The sequence below is a fragment of the Euprymna scolopes genome, chromosome 1, assembly GCF_053919585.1.
Source record: "Euprymna scolopes isolate OS-2025 chromosome 1, ASM5391958v1, whole genome shotgun sequence".
Lineage (NCBI taxonomy): Eukaryota > Metazoa > Mollusca > Cephalopoda > Sepiida > Sepiolidae > Euprymna > Euprymna scolopes.
The window spans coordinates 72,515,396-72,528,117 of record NC_136482.1 but is presented as its reverse complement, the minus strand read 5'-3'; the positions used below and the strand labels follow the sequence as shown (position 1 = coordinate 72,528,117).

The window sequence follows — 12,722 nt, the reverse complement described above, 5'->3', positions numbered from 1 at the left end:
ACCAGACAGTATGTGGTTCCAAAGGGTTTGAAGTGTAACAACACAATTAAAAAGTAATGGACACGTTACACTGAGACAAGATGTTGTCACCTGGAATCTCTAAGCACTTTGATTCCTTCAAGATTATACTATGAAATTCATGCTATAAAGTTTATTTGAAAATTAATTCATCTCAAAGTAAAAACTAAGTTGACATTGAAATGTCAGATAGTTCCAGAAGTTTTTCTTTTTTTTACCCTAAACAAGGTATATTGCCACTTGGACTTAAGGGGGTACTAATTGGAATCATATCTATAGGGATCCTATGTAGGGAGTTGAGCAGTAAGAGGTCTGTTCATGTGACACTTGCACTTCTACAGGTCAGAATAGTCAAGGAAACAGGAAATGGGGTTGGTGGGGTGTTAAGTCTACCAGTTTGAGGAAAAAACTATTAGTGTAGGAGGCTTTCCAGTGTCTAGGGAGCTCTACAATGGAGGGGTGGGATTTTGCTGAGTATCATGTTAGTCAAGGGTATTTATATTGAGGGTTACAAATGCTACGAGTTTGGCTCAGCACATTCCATTAAAATACTTATAATATAGGTACAGGAATGCAATATTTCAGTGATGGAGTTTGGTTGATAGTGTGGGACCTACTAGGTTAGAGCACTGCCACCGAGAGTAAGAAGGCCTGTTAACTGAAAAATGCCTGCAGGCAATGTAAGTAAGATTTGTCAGACTGTCAGTACTATATGAGGGTCATTTGAAAAAGAGCAATAAAACATTTTTAAAAAGGAACACCGTTTGATTAATACTGAAACTGAACTTTATTCAATATAAAATATAAATATTATCTATGTAAAATTAATTTTAAAGCAATATACAATTTAATACTGATAAAACTGAATTATGAATTTAAGAAACAAAGAATTGAAAAACATATTAAACACCAACGATAAATAATTTTAAGAACGAAAACAAACAATATTTGTTTTCATTCTAATATACTTGACACCACTTTTGTTTGGAAGTAAAGAAAAACATAAGTTAAAACATTAGTAACTCATCTTGTCTTTGGTAACATTTATCTTCAGAACAGGATCACAGTGTAGTTCTGATGCTACACTTCATTTGTTCTGTCCTCGGTCAGTGGAGAAATCCTTCATGACTGAGACAATTAAAATTTTATTTTTGTTCCTATCCAGAGTGCCCCTTTTTGGGGAGCTAGATTTCCCACATTAAAAACCGACCTTGTATCTAACTGTATCTTCATGGGGAGGCGAGTAAATAAATTAAAAAAAATATATATTTTTGAAAAATATTCTCATATAAAAATTATTTGTTTATAATTCTTAAAAGAAACAATCAGATTTGATATATAATGTTCAGTCACAGCTAATTTTATTAATACCCGCATGGTGAATAATTTTCAAACAGATTTTAAAAAAAAAGATAGAACATTAAAATATTTGGAAATACTCAATGAAAGGTTTTATTTATTATTAAAAACATTTTGACAAATATACTCATGTAAAAATTATTTGTTTATAATTTTAAAAACTAAAACAAAATGAAATTTTCAACCTTCCTGATAGATTTTTTAGCCTTATAAGAAAATAAACAGTTAAAAATATCAACATAATATTTGGTGTATTAGCAATAAATAGTATTTTTTCTTTAATTTATACTAGCAGGGGGGGTACCTGGCGTTGGCCGGGTGTTTGTAGGTGTGTGTAGGGGAGGGTAAGTAATAACCCTGCTTAAATATTATAAAAAAGACAATGTTAAAAAAAATCGGAAAAACCAAAACGGAAAAAAATGGTATTAATAAACCTGTCGGATCGAACCTGTGTGTATAGGGGGGAGGGGGGGGGGTAAACTAAAGAATAAGCAAAGTAATAAAAAAAACGTTGCTCGGGTGTTTAAAAGTGTAAAAGAAAAAAAAATAGTTTTGGTCAGGAGGCGGATTGAATCCGGAAGCCTTGACACGGAGGTGGAAACAAAAGCCAACTACTTAACCGTCTTGACCACGAGTGAGAGTAATTGATTAGCATGTTAAGTCAAGAGGGAAATAGCACAAATCTTATAAAAGTCGATGTAAATAAATCTAGATGCGACCCACGTTCCCAAATCCTAGATATTATTATCTAGAGGGTATATAAACACTTCTTAGCGATAGTAATGACCCTGGGACCGTCGGGGAGGGGGGGGGCTTTTCGAGACATACAAAAAATGCGCGCGCATTTGCCTTTTAGACTAGCGGGGGTACCCGGCGTTGCCCGGGTGTTTGGAGGCGTGTATGCTGTTAAATAAAAAAGAAATGGGGGGGGGGAGACCCGAAGCCCTGAGGTGAAGTTTGAAAATAAAATGTGAAAAAAACATGAACCATTCGGCCAGCCAGAATGAGTTACTGAAAGATGTTTGAATTTATTTAAGTAAGAACCAAATTGACAGGTGCCTACACGGAAGTCGTAGAGCATTACGACTACGACGTAAGCAATAGCTATTCAGCAATGAGGTCAATGACCAGGTTTGTTTGTTATAAGCGAAGTAAAAAAAGAAAACCTAAAAACGAATGGTAAAACTTAAGCAGGGGTGGGGGTAATGAAAACATCGAAAAAAAAACAAAAAAAACTAACGTAAGGCAAACAAACGATTTTAAATGTAAAAATCGAAAAAAGAAAACAAAAACGAACACGTGAAAAATGGCTTAAATAAGCCTGTTTTTATATTAAAATTTAAAAAATCGGTGGGTACCCGGGTGTTTTTGGGTGTGTGGTCAGGGGTGGATAAGTGAAGTAAAAAAAAAAAACAGAAAAACGAACGTTACCTGAAAAATGGCTTAAATAATACTGGTTCAATATTTAAATTTAAAAAATCAAAAAACAAAAGACATTTCACACCACGATTCAAACCCAAAACTTTTAGATAACGAACCAACGCGCTAACCAACTGGGCTAAGGCGACTTACATGAAATTTAGTCAGTTCTTCAACTATTTAAAGTAAATCAGGTCATGACGTCATCTGACGCATGCATAGAATTGATCGTCGTCATGAGGGGGCGATTTATATAGCCGCTCCCTGTTTATTAGGAGGAGCGAAGACGAAGTCGACATTGACCAAACTGGCTCTGGGCCTGTGATTAGAGTTGAGGTTCGTTTTTTTTCATACCGAAAAGCGAATGTAAAGCGTGCCGATGCGGGAAATGTGGAATAATTAACGTTTGAAAGTCAATAAAATTAAATAGAGAGGCGAGCTCCGTGGATAATTCGTAGATATTACAATTTATAGATGATATAAAAAGTTTTAAAAAGTTGTGAAGCGAGCAAGCACTTGTTTGAAAGAAGCCTTTCGTGGACATCGAGGAAAAGCGGACATACATACATACATACATTTTCGCTTTTATATTTATAGATATATATATTAACATTGTTATTATCAAATGCTATGAAAGTAATTAAATACATGTTTAATTATAAACAAATAACATTACTTACTTTACTATATTTGGTTGGAATAAAATTTTCTCTTCTAATGGCACGTATCCAAATTGAGACTTGCTCCTTCTCTTTAGGAAAAGAAAATATATGTACTTTGAGGACTTTTTGATAATTTCCCCAGCAATTTGGAACAATGCAAGAATAAACTATGTTGGACACCAAACTGAAAACTGTAGACTAAACTACTGCTGATAGGAACCTTTAGCCTAGACCATATACCTACAAGTGGATCTGATAACGACGTCACGCTGTTATGTGCATCGGCCTTCTTCTTACTTTCGGTAGCCACGGTTAGAGACGCTTTTTTAGACCCTGACTAAGAAAGATGCACCAGCCCAAATGTGGCAACAATACTCCATGCATAAGAGATTAGTGGCTTTGTGGAGATATAGAATACTCTCAGGTGTGAGTAATTTTTAAGCATGGTATACAGAGCCCAGCTTCTTTGCAGCAACCTTAGCAATGTCTTCAGTGTATTTGTTCCAATTCATGTTGTGTGGGAGTTTGAACAAATAGCTTTCAGGTAACATATTAATCATGTCATAGTTCTTTATAATTGTTAAAGGAAAGAAGGTTAGTCTTAGTAGCATTGAATTTTACCCTCTATTTATGTCCCCATTCTACCACAGGTTAGATGTCATACTCTAAGGTTTCAGCCATTGCCTTGGAGATAAGTGTTTATTTGTTTTCCCCCTAGTGTCTGTTATAGAATGTGGTGTCTTCAGCAGATATACCCGTCTCTGAGATAATTTTATCAAGGAGGTCATTTATAAATATCAGGAATAATGACCCCTATTGCAAACCATCATTTATATCATATTTTGAAGTACAACCATTAAAGGACAACCTGGATTTTTCTCTTAAGGATCTGATTATATTAAGTATTCGTCCAATAATATTGTATGATTTAAGTTTCATAAGAACTTTATGCCAACCCCTATCAAAAGCCTTAAATATATCAAGGGATACTGCCTTATCCAGTGCATGGTAGATATATTCAGAGATTAGTTAGAATAACTGCAGTAGAATAACTTTTCTAAATCCATACTCTCAGTCAGAAAGAAGTTTAGTATTTATGAAGTGGTGAACTAGTGCTTGATTGATTAACTCAAACATTTTGACAAAAAGAGGAAAGATGGAGGTATCTGACTGCATTTTCAATCATTTTGAAGGGATCCTCTAAAATTGATGAATTTCTTCCTCTCGTGTCATTTCAATGCTGTATTTTTCTTTAAAAAAAAAACAAATGTTTGTTATGAGAAGGGTTTTGAAGCTTTTAAGCTGGCGATTTGTTCAGAGACTTTATTCTGTAAGACAACTGTTTTTAGTGAGAACATTTTGGAAGTACTCCAGTTTATTTGTTCATTAAAGCACCTGGAAAATAGTATTTTTATAAGAAACTGTTTAGAAAAGCAGTTTATTCATTTTACAGGAGATTTTTAAAAAATTTTTAAAAATTCATTTTGTTACTTTGTTTGTTTTTATTATTCTTTATTCAAATGTCCATCAAAGATACTTCACTAATATTGTACCTCCTCTTGGAGAATTTTTGTAAAATAAAATCTTTTGTGTTTTAAAATTTTTTGATATGATGATTGATAATTTGTATTATATGGACTACTATTCTCATCTGGGATGATATTTTCATGTTTCAACTGATGTAACTCTCAACCTTCTTCAGGTACACCTTGTCGATGCTAAATAATAATCACTTCTAGATATCATTTTTTATTTATTTATTTTATTTTATTTTTTTTCTGAAGGTTCAAATTACTTGAAACTTCTACCCGCTCATGGTTGACATAACAAGAGAAAGCTACTCTCTTGGATTGAATAAAGGATTCCATTCAAAATTCTGTACAGATTCTTGAACTTAACAAGCCACACCTGAAGAAGGTCGTAGGTTAGATTGGCTCAAACGTTCAAATAATCCAAAGAATACTTTTTTTTTTCTCTCTAATTTTTAACAAGCTCACTTTTAATTTTACTTTCTGTACTCGCTCCTTCATTTTATTTTTTTATTTTTATGTGAGTTATTCCTCCCAGGTCAGATTTGTATGAAAACATCAATTTAACATATCCCCATCCCCACCTCACCCGATGAAAGATCTTATAAAAATAATTTACTAAAATAATAATTTATAAATATATGCAAACAAAACTTAAATCACTACACTGCATTCTGGGCAACAGCTAATTTATTGTATAAAAAGTTTACTTTAATAAAAATGAAATGAAAACTACTTCAAATCAATAAATGTGCAAAATACTTACATTTATGTGTGGTGGAAGTAATGGAAAACGTGACTTACACAAGTGACAACATCTCTGTTTATCCTGTTGGGTGATAGAATCATGAAAGGAAAGAACAGAAAAACTTCTATAGACAGCTTATATATATTAGTGAATGAATGACAAAAGTCTATATTCCAAAGTTCATGATGTTGACCATCTTAAAATTTACTTCTTTAATTCAGTTGATATTTACAATTCTTGATAGTATGTTTCGTAGCACAAAATCAATCACTTAATTATTATATCAATCGGTGAATCTATTTTGCCCTTAACTCCTCAGAAGAAATAGCAACAACCAATCCATCAAAATGAGATAAAGTGCGTTTTGACATGATTAAAAAATCCAAAAATTGGGAGATAAGCTGTAAATACCTTATATGTTTACATTACGCTATTTTGAATTTCTAAATTCTCTCTATTACTAAAATATATATTTTCCTTTCACCTTATTCAGGTCATGAAACTGGTGTTTCCGCGTCAGTTGTGCATATATCCAGTGCTTTATTTGGCCTTTACATCCTTTATAGCTTCTTTCAATCAAGTATGCTTTACCTGCTCATTAGTGCCGTTCTTGGTTATATTCTGATCACCATAACGATGTTCAAATGTCGTGCACAATGTGGCTTATGCGTATCTCTTACTATTGTTGCAGTCATCATATTGCTGTAAGTATCTTTTTTTTTTTTTTTTTTTTTTTTTTTTTTTCATTGTACTAAAAAAACTTTTTAAAAAAATATTAAATTGTACAAGAATGTGAGTTCTCCACTTTTTATTTTTCAAAATTTTATGGTCATTTAATCCACAAGATTTGTTATCCACTTTTTTGATCCAAATTTCTTTTATTACTAGCATTTCAGCCCGGCGTTGCCCGGGTGTTTGGAGGTGTGTGCTGAGCAATAAAAGAAAAAAACGGCCAATTTTTTTTAACTTTGCCCCCTATTATGACCTCTGAACATTTATTGTTTGGGCTTAAATCAAGTTATTAAGTTAAATCCATGTCCAAGGAACCTGTATCTAAAATTTCAAGTGTTTAGACCCAAAATTGTCGGAAGAGTTTGGTAGAGTTCTCAAAGGTCAAATCGTTATACTTTGACCCCTTAATCGCCAAAGTTCTGGCCGAAAACCGATCACATCGATTTTCCAAAATCTCAGTACCCTGTATATCAAATTTTGAGTCTGTAGACTAAAAGTTGACAGTTATTGCCTATGGAAATGTACACACACACAGACACGTTCACTTTTATAGATAGATAGATAGATAGATAGACTAATAGATTAAACAAAAATATATATCTATATATATAAAAATGTAACTCCTTGGTTCGTTCGTAATTAATAGTCTAAATAACCACTGGACAGATGGCTTCCACATTTTGATATAATATGTTTACTGTACCCATGCGTGTTTCTATATATCTCTTTTTAATTATAACATTATACTTAATTTTTCTATAATAAATAGGTGGTTTTCTTTGTACGGATGGGCCATTTTTTATTTGGGGACAATTATTTCACACCGCATGACATCACTAAACGGAACTTTTATGTACCAAATTGACTTTTTTCGTTTAAAAATGGAATTATTTCTCTTTTGTTAATATTTTTTTATTTTTTTTAATATTTCGTGTTTTATATATATAAAGTACAATTGTTGAATGTTATTCTCTTGATTATCTTTGTTTGGGAGAAGCACAATTAAAAAAAAAAAAAAAAAAAAAAAGATTAAAACTGAGCGAAATTTAAATTTCCATTCCATTTTTACAACAATCCAGTGCGTACTTCGCAAGTTTTATCGTAAGTTAACGAGCAACCCATAAAAATCGGGTAACTGAGTGTCAAATCTGCTTAAAATATTGTAAAAAAAAAAGAAAAAAAAAATAGAACCTCTCCCTAACATACTGGCAATAATTTGGTTCCGTCCTCCCCTTGAGTATTCTAATAAGAGGGATTGATTTACTAGGATCTGTATTAGAAGCTGAGCAAAATTATTTAATTGAATTTTTTGCATTTTGGTTAAATTTGTTAGTTTGCAATCGCTAAAAGCCCACACAAAAAATTGAACAAAAGATAAAATTAAAAAGAATGGTACTCATGCAGAATTTAACCCCCCCCCCCTCTCATCACACCGGATTCCAATTAGTTTAGGGTTCGACCAGCAATCACCAGATTTAGCTGAGCGTTGTTCAAATGTTGAAACACTAAACCAACATTTTATTTATTTTTTTGCAGAATTAATTAATGATGAGAGTATTTTTTCCGTTTATTTTCTTAACATCTATTGACAAAAAAAATTTATTTTTTTGCAGAATTAATTAATGATGAGAGTATTTTTTCCGTTTATTTTCTTAACATCTATTGACAAAAAAAATTTTTAATTATAACATTTTAATTGAAATAATTTTTAATTGAAAAAAAAAATCTAACTTTTCTCTACTTTCACCTAACTATTTACAGTGTTCATATAAAGCATTCATCTTTTCTTTTTATAATTAAAATTAAGGTACTCCTTGGGCGTTGAGTTCCATGGTGACCAGCATAAAAAACATGCGTCGCTCTCTTTCTGGCGCAAGCGCACGGAACACTTTTTTTATTTACTAACGTTGTTGTAGTAACTAAACGATTATCTGTCACATTATTTTGAAAAAAAGGTTTATTCTTTATGAATATTAAAAGAAAAATTACTAAACATTTATTAATAATGCCTCACTTTTACAGACATTTGTTTTTAAATTTCTTAAATGACGACTTTTATCGACTTTTTTTTTTAATAGCATTTGCGGATGGGTATGCTGACATTTGTTTTAATTTCTTTTTAAATGACTTTTTATCGACTTTCTTTTTTTTAATAGCATTTGTGGATGCGTAAAAAACAAACAAAAAAAAATAACTAAACCATTTACTGATAATTCTCACTTTTACAAATATTTTTAACAAATAAATGTTATCAAAGTCAAGATACCGAGAAATTGTCAGTAAATGGTTTAGTTATTTTTTTCGTTTTTTACCCATCCGCAAATGCTATTAAAATAAAAGTCGATAAAAGGTCATTTAAAAAGAAATTAAAAAAACAAATGTCGGCATACCCATCCGCAAATGCTATTCAAAAAAAAAAGTCGATAAAAGTCGTCATTTAAAAAGAAATTTAAAAACAAATCTCTGTAAAAGTGAGGCATTATTAATAAATATTTAGTAATTTTTCTTTTAATATTCATAAAGAGGAAAACTTTTTTCAAAATAAATAATGTGACAAATAATCGTTTAGTTACTACGACATCGTCAGTAAATAAAAAAGTGTTATGTGCGCTTGCGTCAGAAAGGGAGTGATGTGTGTTTTTTTTATGCTGGTCGCCATGGAACTCAACACCCAAGGAGTACCAAATTGTTTCCAAAAAGAAACGTTTACTACCAACTTTCTTTAAAAAAAAAAAAAGTGACAAGTTTCCCTGGAAAAAAAAAAAACTTTCACCTAACAATTTATGGCAAAAATAGCGACCCATAAAAATCTGGGTTGCTTCTGCACTTTATTGCCGAAATTGGAGACACCATTTTTTTTTTTTTTTTTTTTTTTTCACGCACTTGCTATCCAAATCAAGGGGAGACCTCATTATATGGCCGAACGATTGCTTCCAGAAGGGAAAGAATAAATTTACCAAAATTAACATTTATTACTTCCGGAAACATTAAATTAAACTAAAATTATCATTTATTACTTCCAGAAACTTGGTAAACCAATATTACTGGAGAAAATTAATCTTGACGATTCAAAAAAATGTTTAAAATTTAGATTAAATGAAAAATCCTTTATAAGAGAGGTGTTAAAAAAAAAACATTTAATAGAAAAAATACAACGATGTGTGCATTATACAGGTCCACTCTAGTTTTGTGTGTGTGTTAACAGCCTTATAAATATCAGGAAATAATAATTAACTGATTTAGTAATATTTAACGGTAAAATCTTTTAAAAAAAATAAATAAATAAAAAAAATACCCCCCCCTTCACACATACGTTTGAAGTGTTTCTATGTATTTTTAAAATGCTTGGAACTTATGATCCCACCTCCACTCCATTCCCTCTTTCTGCTTCCCTGCCACTAAACTTGAAAAAAATGCTAATGATTACATGTCTCGCTACATCACTAAGAAGTGGGGTCTCATTTTACGTTAAATTTACATAGGAAAGTGATCCCCCACTCTAAAATGTTAAACTTTAATTATTTAAAAAAAAAAAAAAAATTCCTTTTATATTATTTTTAAAGGCCGTTGAAATGTATTAGCTAAAAAAAATGTAGATTTTGATTTCTTTTTAGGAGGTAAACTACATGGGGTTAAGTCGTAAAGAAAACCCAAATATTTTTTTAAATATGTAAATTGATCAAGTAGGTTTTTTTTTTTTCTTTTTCATTAGAAAAATATATTTTCTCTGTTTTTTGTTTGAAAACAATTTCAACTTACAATAAAAAATACAAATAAAATAATCGTAAATAAATAATTTTGGACATGAAAAACATACAGCTTTTTTGTTTTTTATTTCAATCCAGTTTTAGTTTTAAGCATGCACAACTTCGATAAGAAAAAATATTTTTAAAAAATATGGCGGTGCACCTGAACAATCGGCACCCCTTTACAATTTTTTCCTTTGTCTTTTTTCAACTATTTCTGCAGATTATTATCGATTGGACACTAAGCTACCAGATTATAAAAAAAATTTTTTTAATTAATATTTAAAGATTTGGAAGGGGGTTCAGTTTCACACAATGTTGTAGTAAATTGATCCCCCATTTCGAGAATCGATTTACAGCCCCAATTTGACGTTGGCTCCTTTACCCTTCTCGCCATTATTTTATTTCCTTATTTTTTTTTCTTTTGAGAAAAGTTTGGTCTGCCCTCTCCTTCCTGTCATTATTTTTAAAAAATTTATTTGACTTTTTAAAAGGTGTTTTTGCGTTTAACAACCTGCATTATTTTTTAAATAGCATTTTCAAGTTAATTTCAAGTTTTATCTTTTTTTTTTTTTTCAGTAAATTATTAAGTGTAAGTACAGAAAAATTACAGAAACCATATCCTCCCCATGTTGAATAATAGGTTTCTAAATAATGCTATTATTTCAGCACAGGTTGTTGAATACAAAGTACCTTTTTTTTTTTTTTTTTTTTTTTTTTTTTTTTTTTAAGTAATTACACCTGAATTTATGTAAACAAATGGAGGAAGGGGCTGAAAAGAGGGGTCTAAGCCGTTGAAAAAATTGAAAAAAAAAATATATATATAGTGTGCATTGTACAGGTCCACCCTATTTTTGTGTGTTAACAGCCTTAAAAATATTGGGGAAATAATAATTAATTAATATTTAACAGTGAGACCATATGAATTATAAAAACTTCTATTTATATTGTTTACAATTAAAAATAAAATGTTTATATTCTTTAAAGTTATGAAAAGTTCTGTATGCATTGTTTAAAGCAAATAAAAAGTTTTTATTATTTAAAAAAAAGTTTTGTTTATATTCTTTATTTTTCCAAAAGAATTTCTGCTTATGGCTTTGTTTTTATTTCTTTACGCATGCACATTGTAAAGCAGAAATATGGTTTCAATGCCCAAGCAAGACAATCTGAGTTTTATAATATAACTAGACTACTTGTGACCCATTGGATCAATATGTTATAGCTAGCTATGGAACAAAATTAATGTATAAACGTGATACTCGTAATGAAAAGAAAATATTTATAACTATTACATGAATGGATCAAATATATATATATTTTTGTTTCATAACAGAAACATTCATGTGAAAATATGTTAAAATGAAAAAATATAGATAGATTTCTCATAGTCGTTTCACGGTCCGGGATATGACCTAAAACTATATCCGATGGTAAGGCCCCACCTTGCGGGCCTTAGGGAGTGTGGAGCCACCCTTTAATTGCCATTGCTCCCAGGTCCACTCTGACCCGGGTTTAAATAGAATCCGACTTAAAAAACAAATATACTCCATTAAAAATCGTTCCTCAAAATAACTAGATTCGGCATTAAATAACCTGAAAAAGGTTGATATACTGTAAAACAAAAACAACCAACCAACCATAGTCGTTTCAACATTAAACCTAATTATACCCTCTGTATATGTACAAGTGTGATTATATTCACTCGATTTCATATACATGATGAAAAATTATTATTTAACAAATGTTTTATTGTTTTTGTTTTGTATTTTATTTTTGTTATAAGATGCAGCAAACTAAGTATTATGGTATCCCTTTGATGCACAGTTATGAATTAATGCTGATTATTTGTTACAATACCATATAAATATGGTGGCTTTCATTAAGAGTCACACTTCTTTGTTTACAAAGCCATTCAGCAGAAATGAATCAGACAAACTTTACAGTACGGATGACTAACACTATATATAATGTAGCTTCATTTAAAGCAAATATAAAAATAAAAGTTTTATTCAAACTGTTTTTATTTGAACTTTTTATAAAAAGATTATAACCTTTTATAATCAATGTTTTGCACTGTTTTTTTTTTTTTTTTTTTTTTTTTTTTTTCAATTATTTTTTAAACATCAGGTGTTGGCTATTTTTTTCCTCTTCAAACATAAAAATAGATCTGTTATAAAATATTTATAAACTGTTTTTTAATATTTTTGAACTGATTTTTCCAATATGTGTATGAACTGTTTTTTTTTTTAATCAAACAAAAAACAGTTCATAAATATTTTTTGTGACAGTTATATTTTTATGTTTGATGTAAAATATATATATATATATATATATATATATATATATATATATATCAACACTTGCTTAAAAACACATAAACATATTTTTGATATATGTTGATGTAAAATATATATATATATATATATATATATATATATATATATCAACACTTGATTAAAAACACATAAACATATTTTTAAAATAAATGCTATAATTTTGTTATAAGAGT

General features: G+C 30.3%; 1 protein-coding gene across 2 annotated transcripts in view; it reads left to right on the top strand.

Moving 5' to 3' along the window:
* Positions 1-12,722, top strand: part of LOC145240445 (protein-serine O-palmitoleoyltransferase porcupine-like) — a 78,970-nt gene that overhangs the window by 30,282 nt on the left and 35,966 nt on the right. For both annotated transcript variants that reach the window (XM_080103983.1, XM_080103976.1), the window contains exon 3: positions 6,229-6,439. In XM_080103983.1, the coding sequence (XP_079960109.1) occupies positions 6,229-6,439 (211 nt within the window). The remainder of the gene's footprint in view (positions 1-6,228; positions 6,440-12,722) is intronic.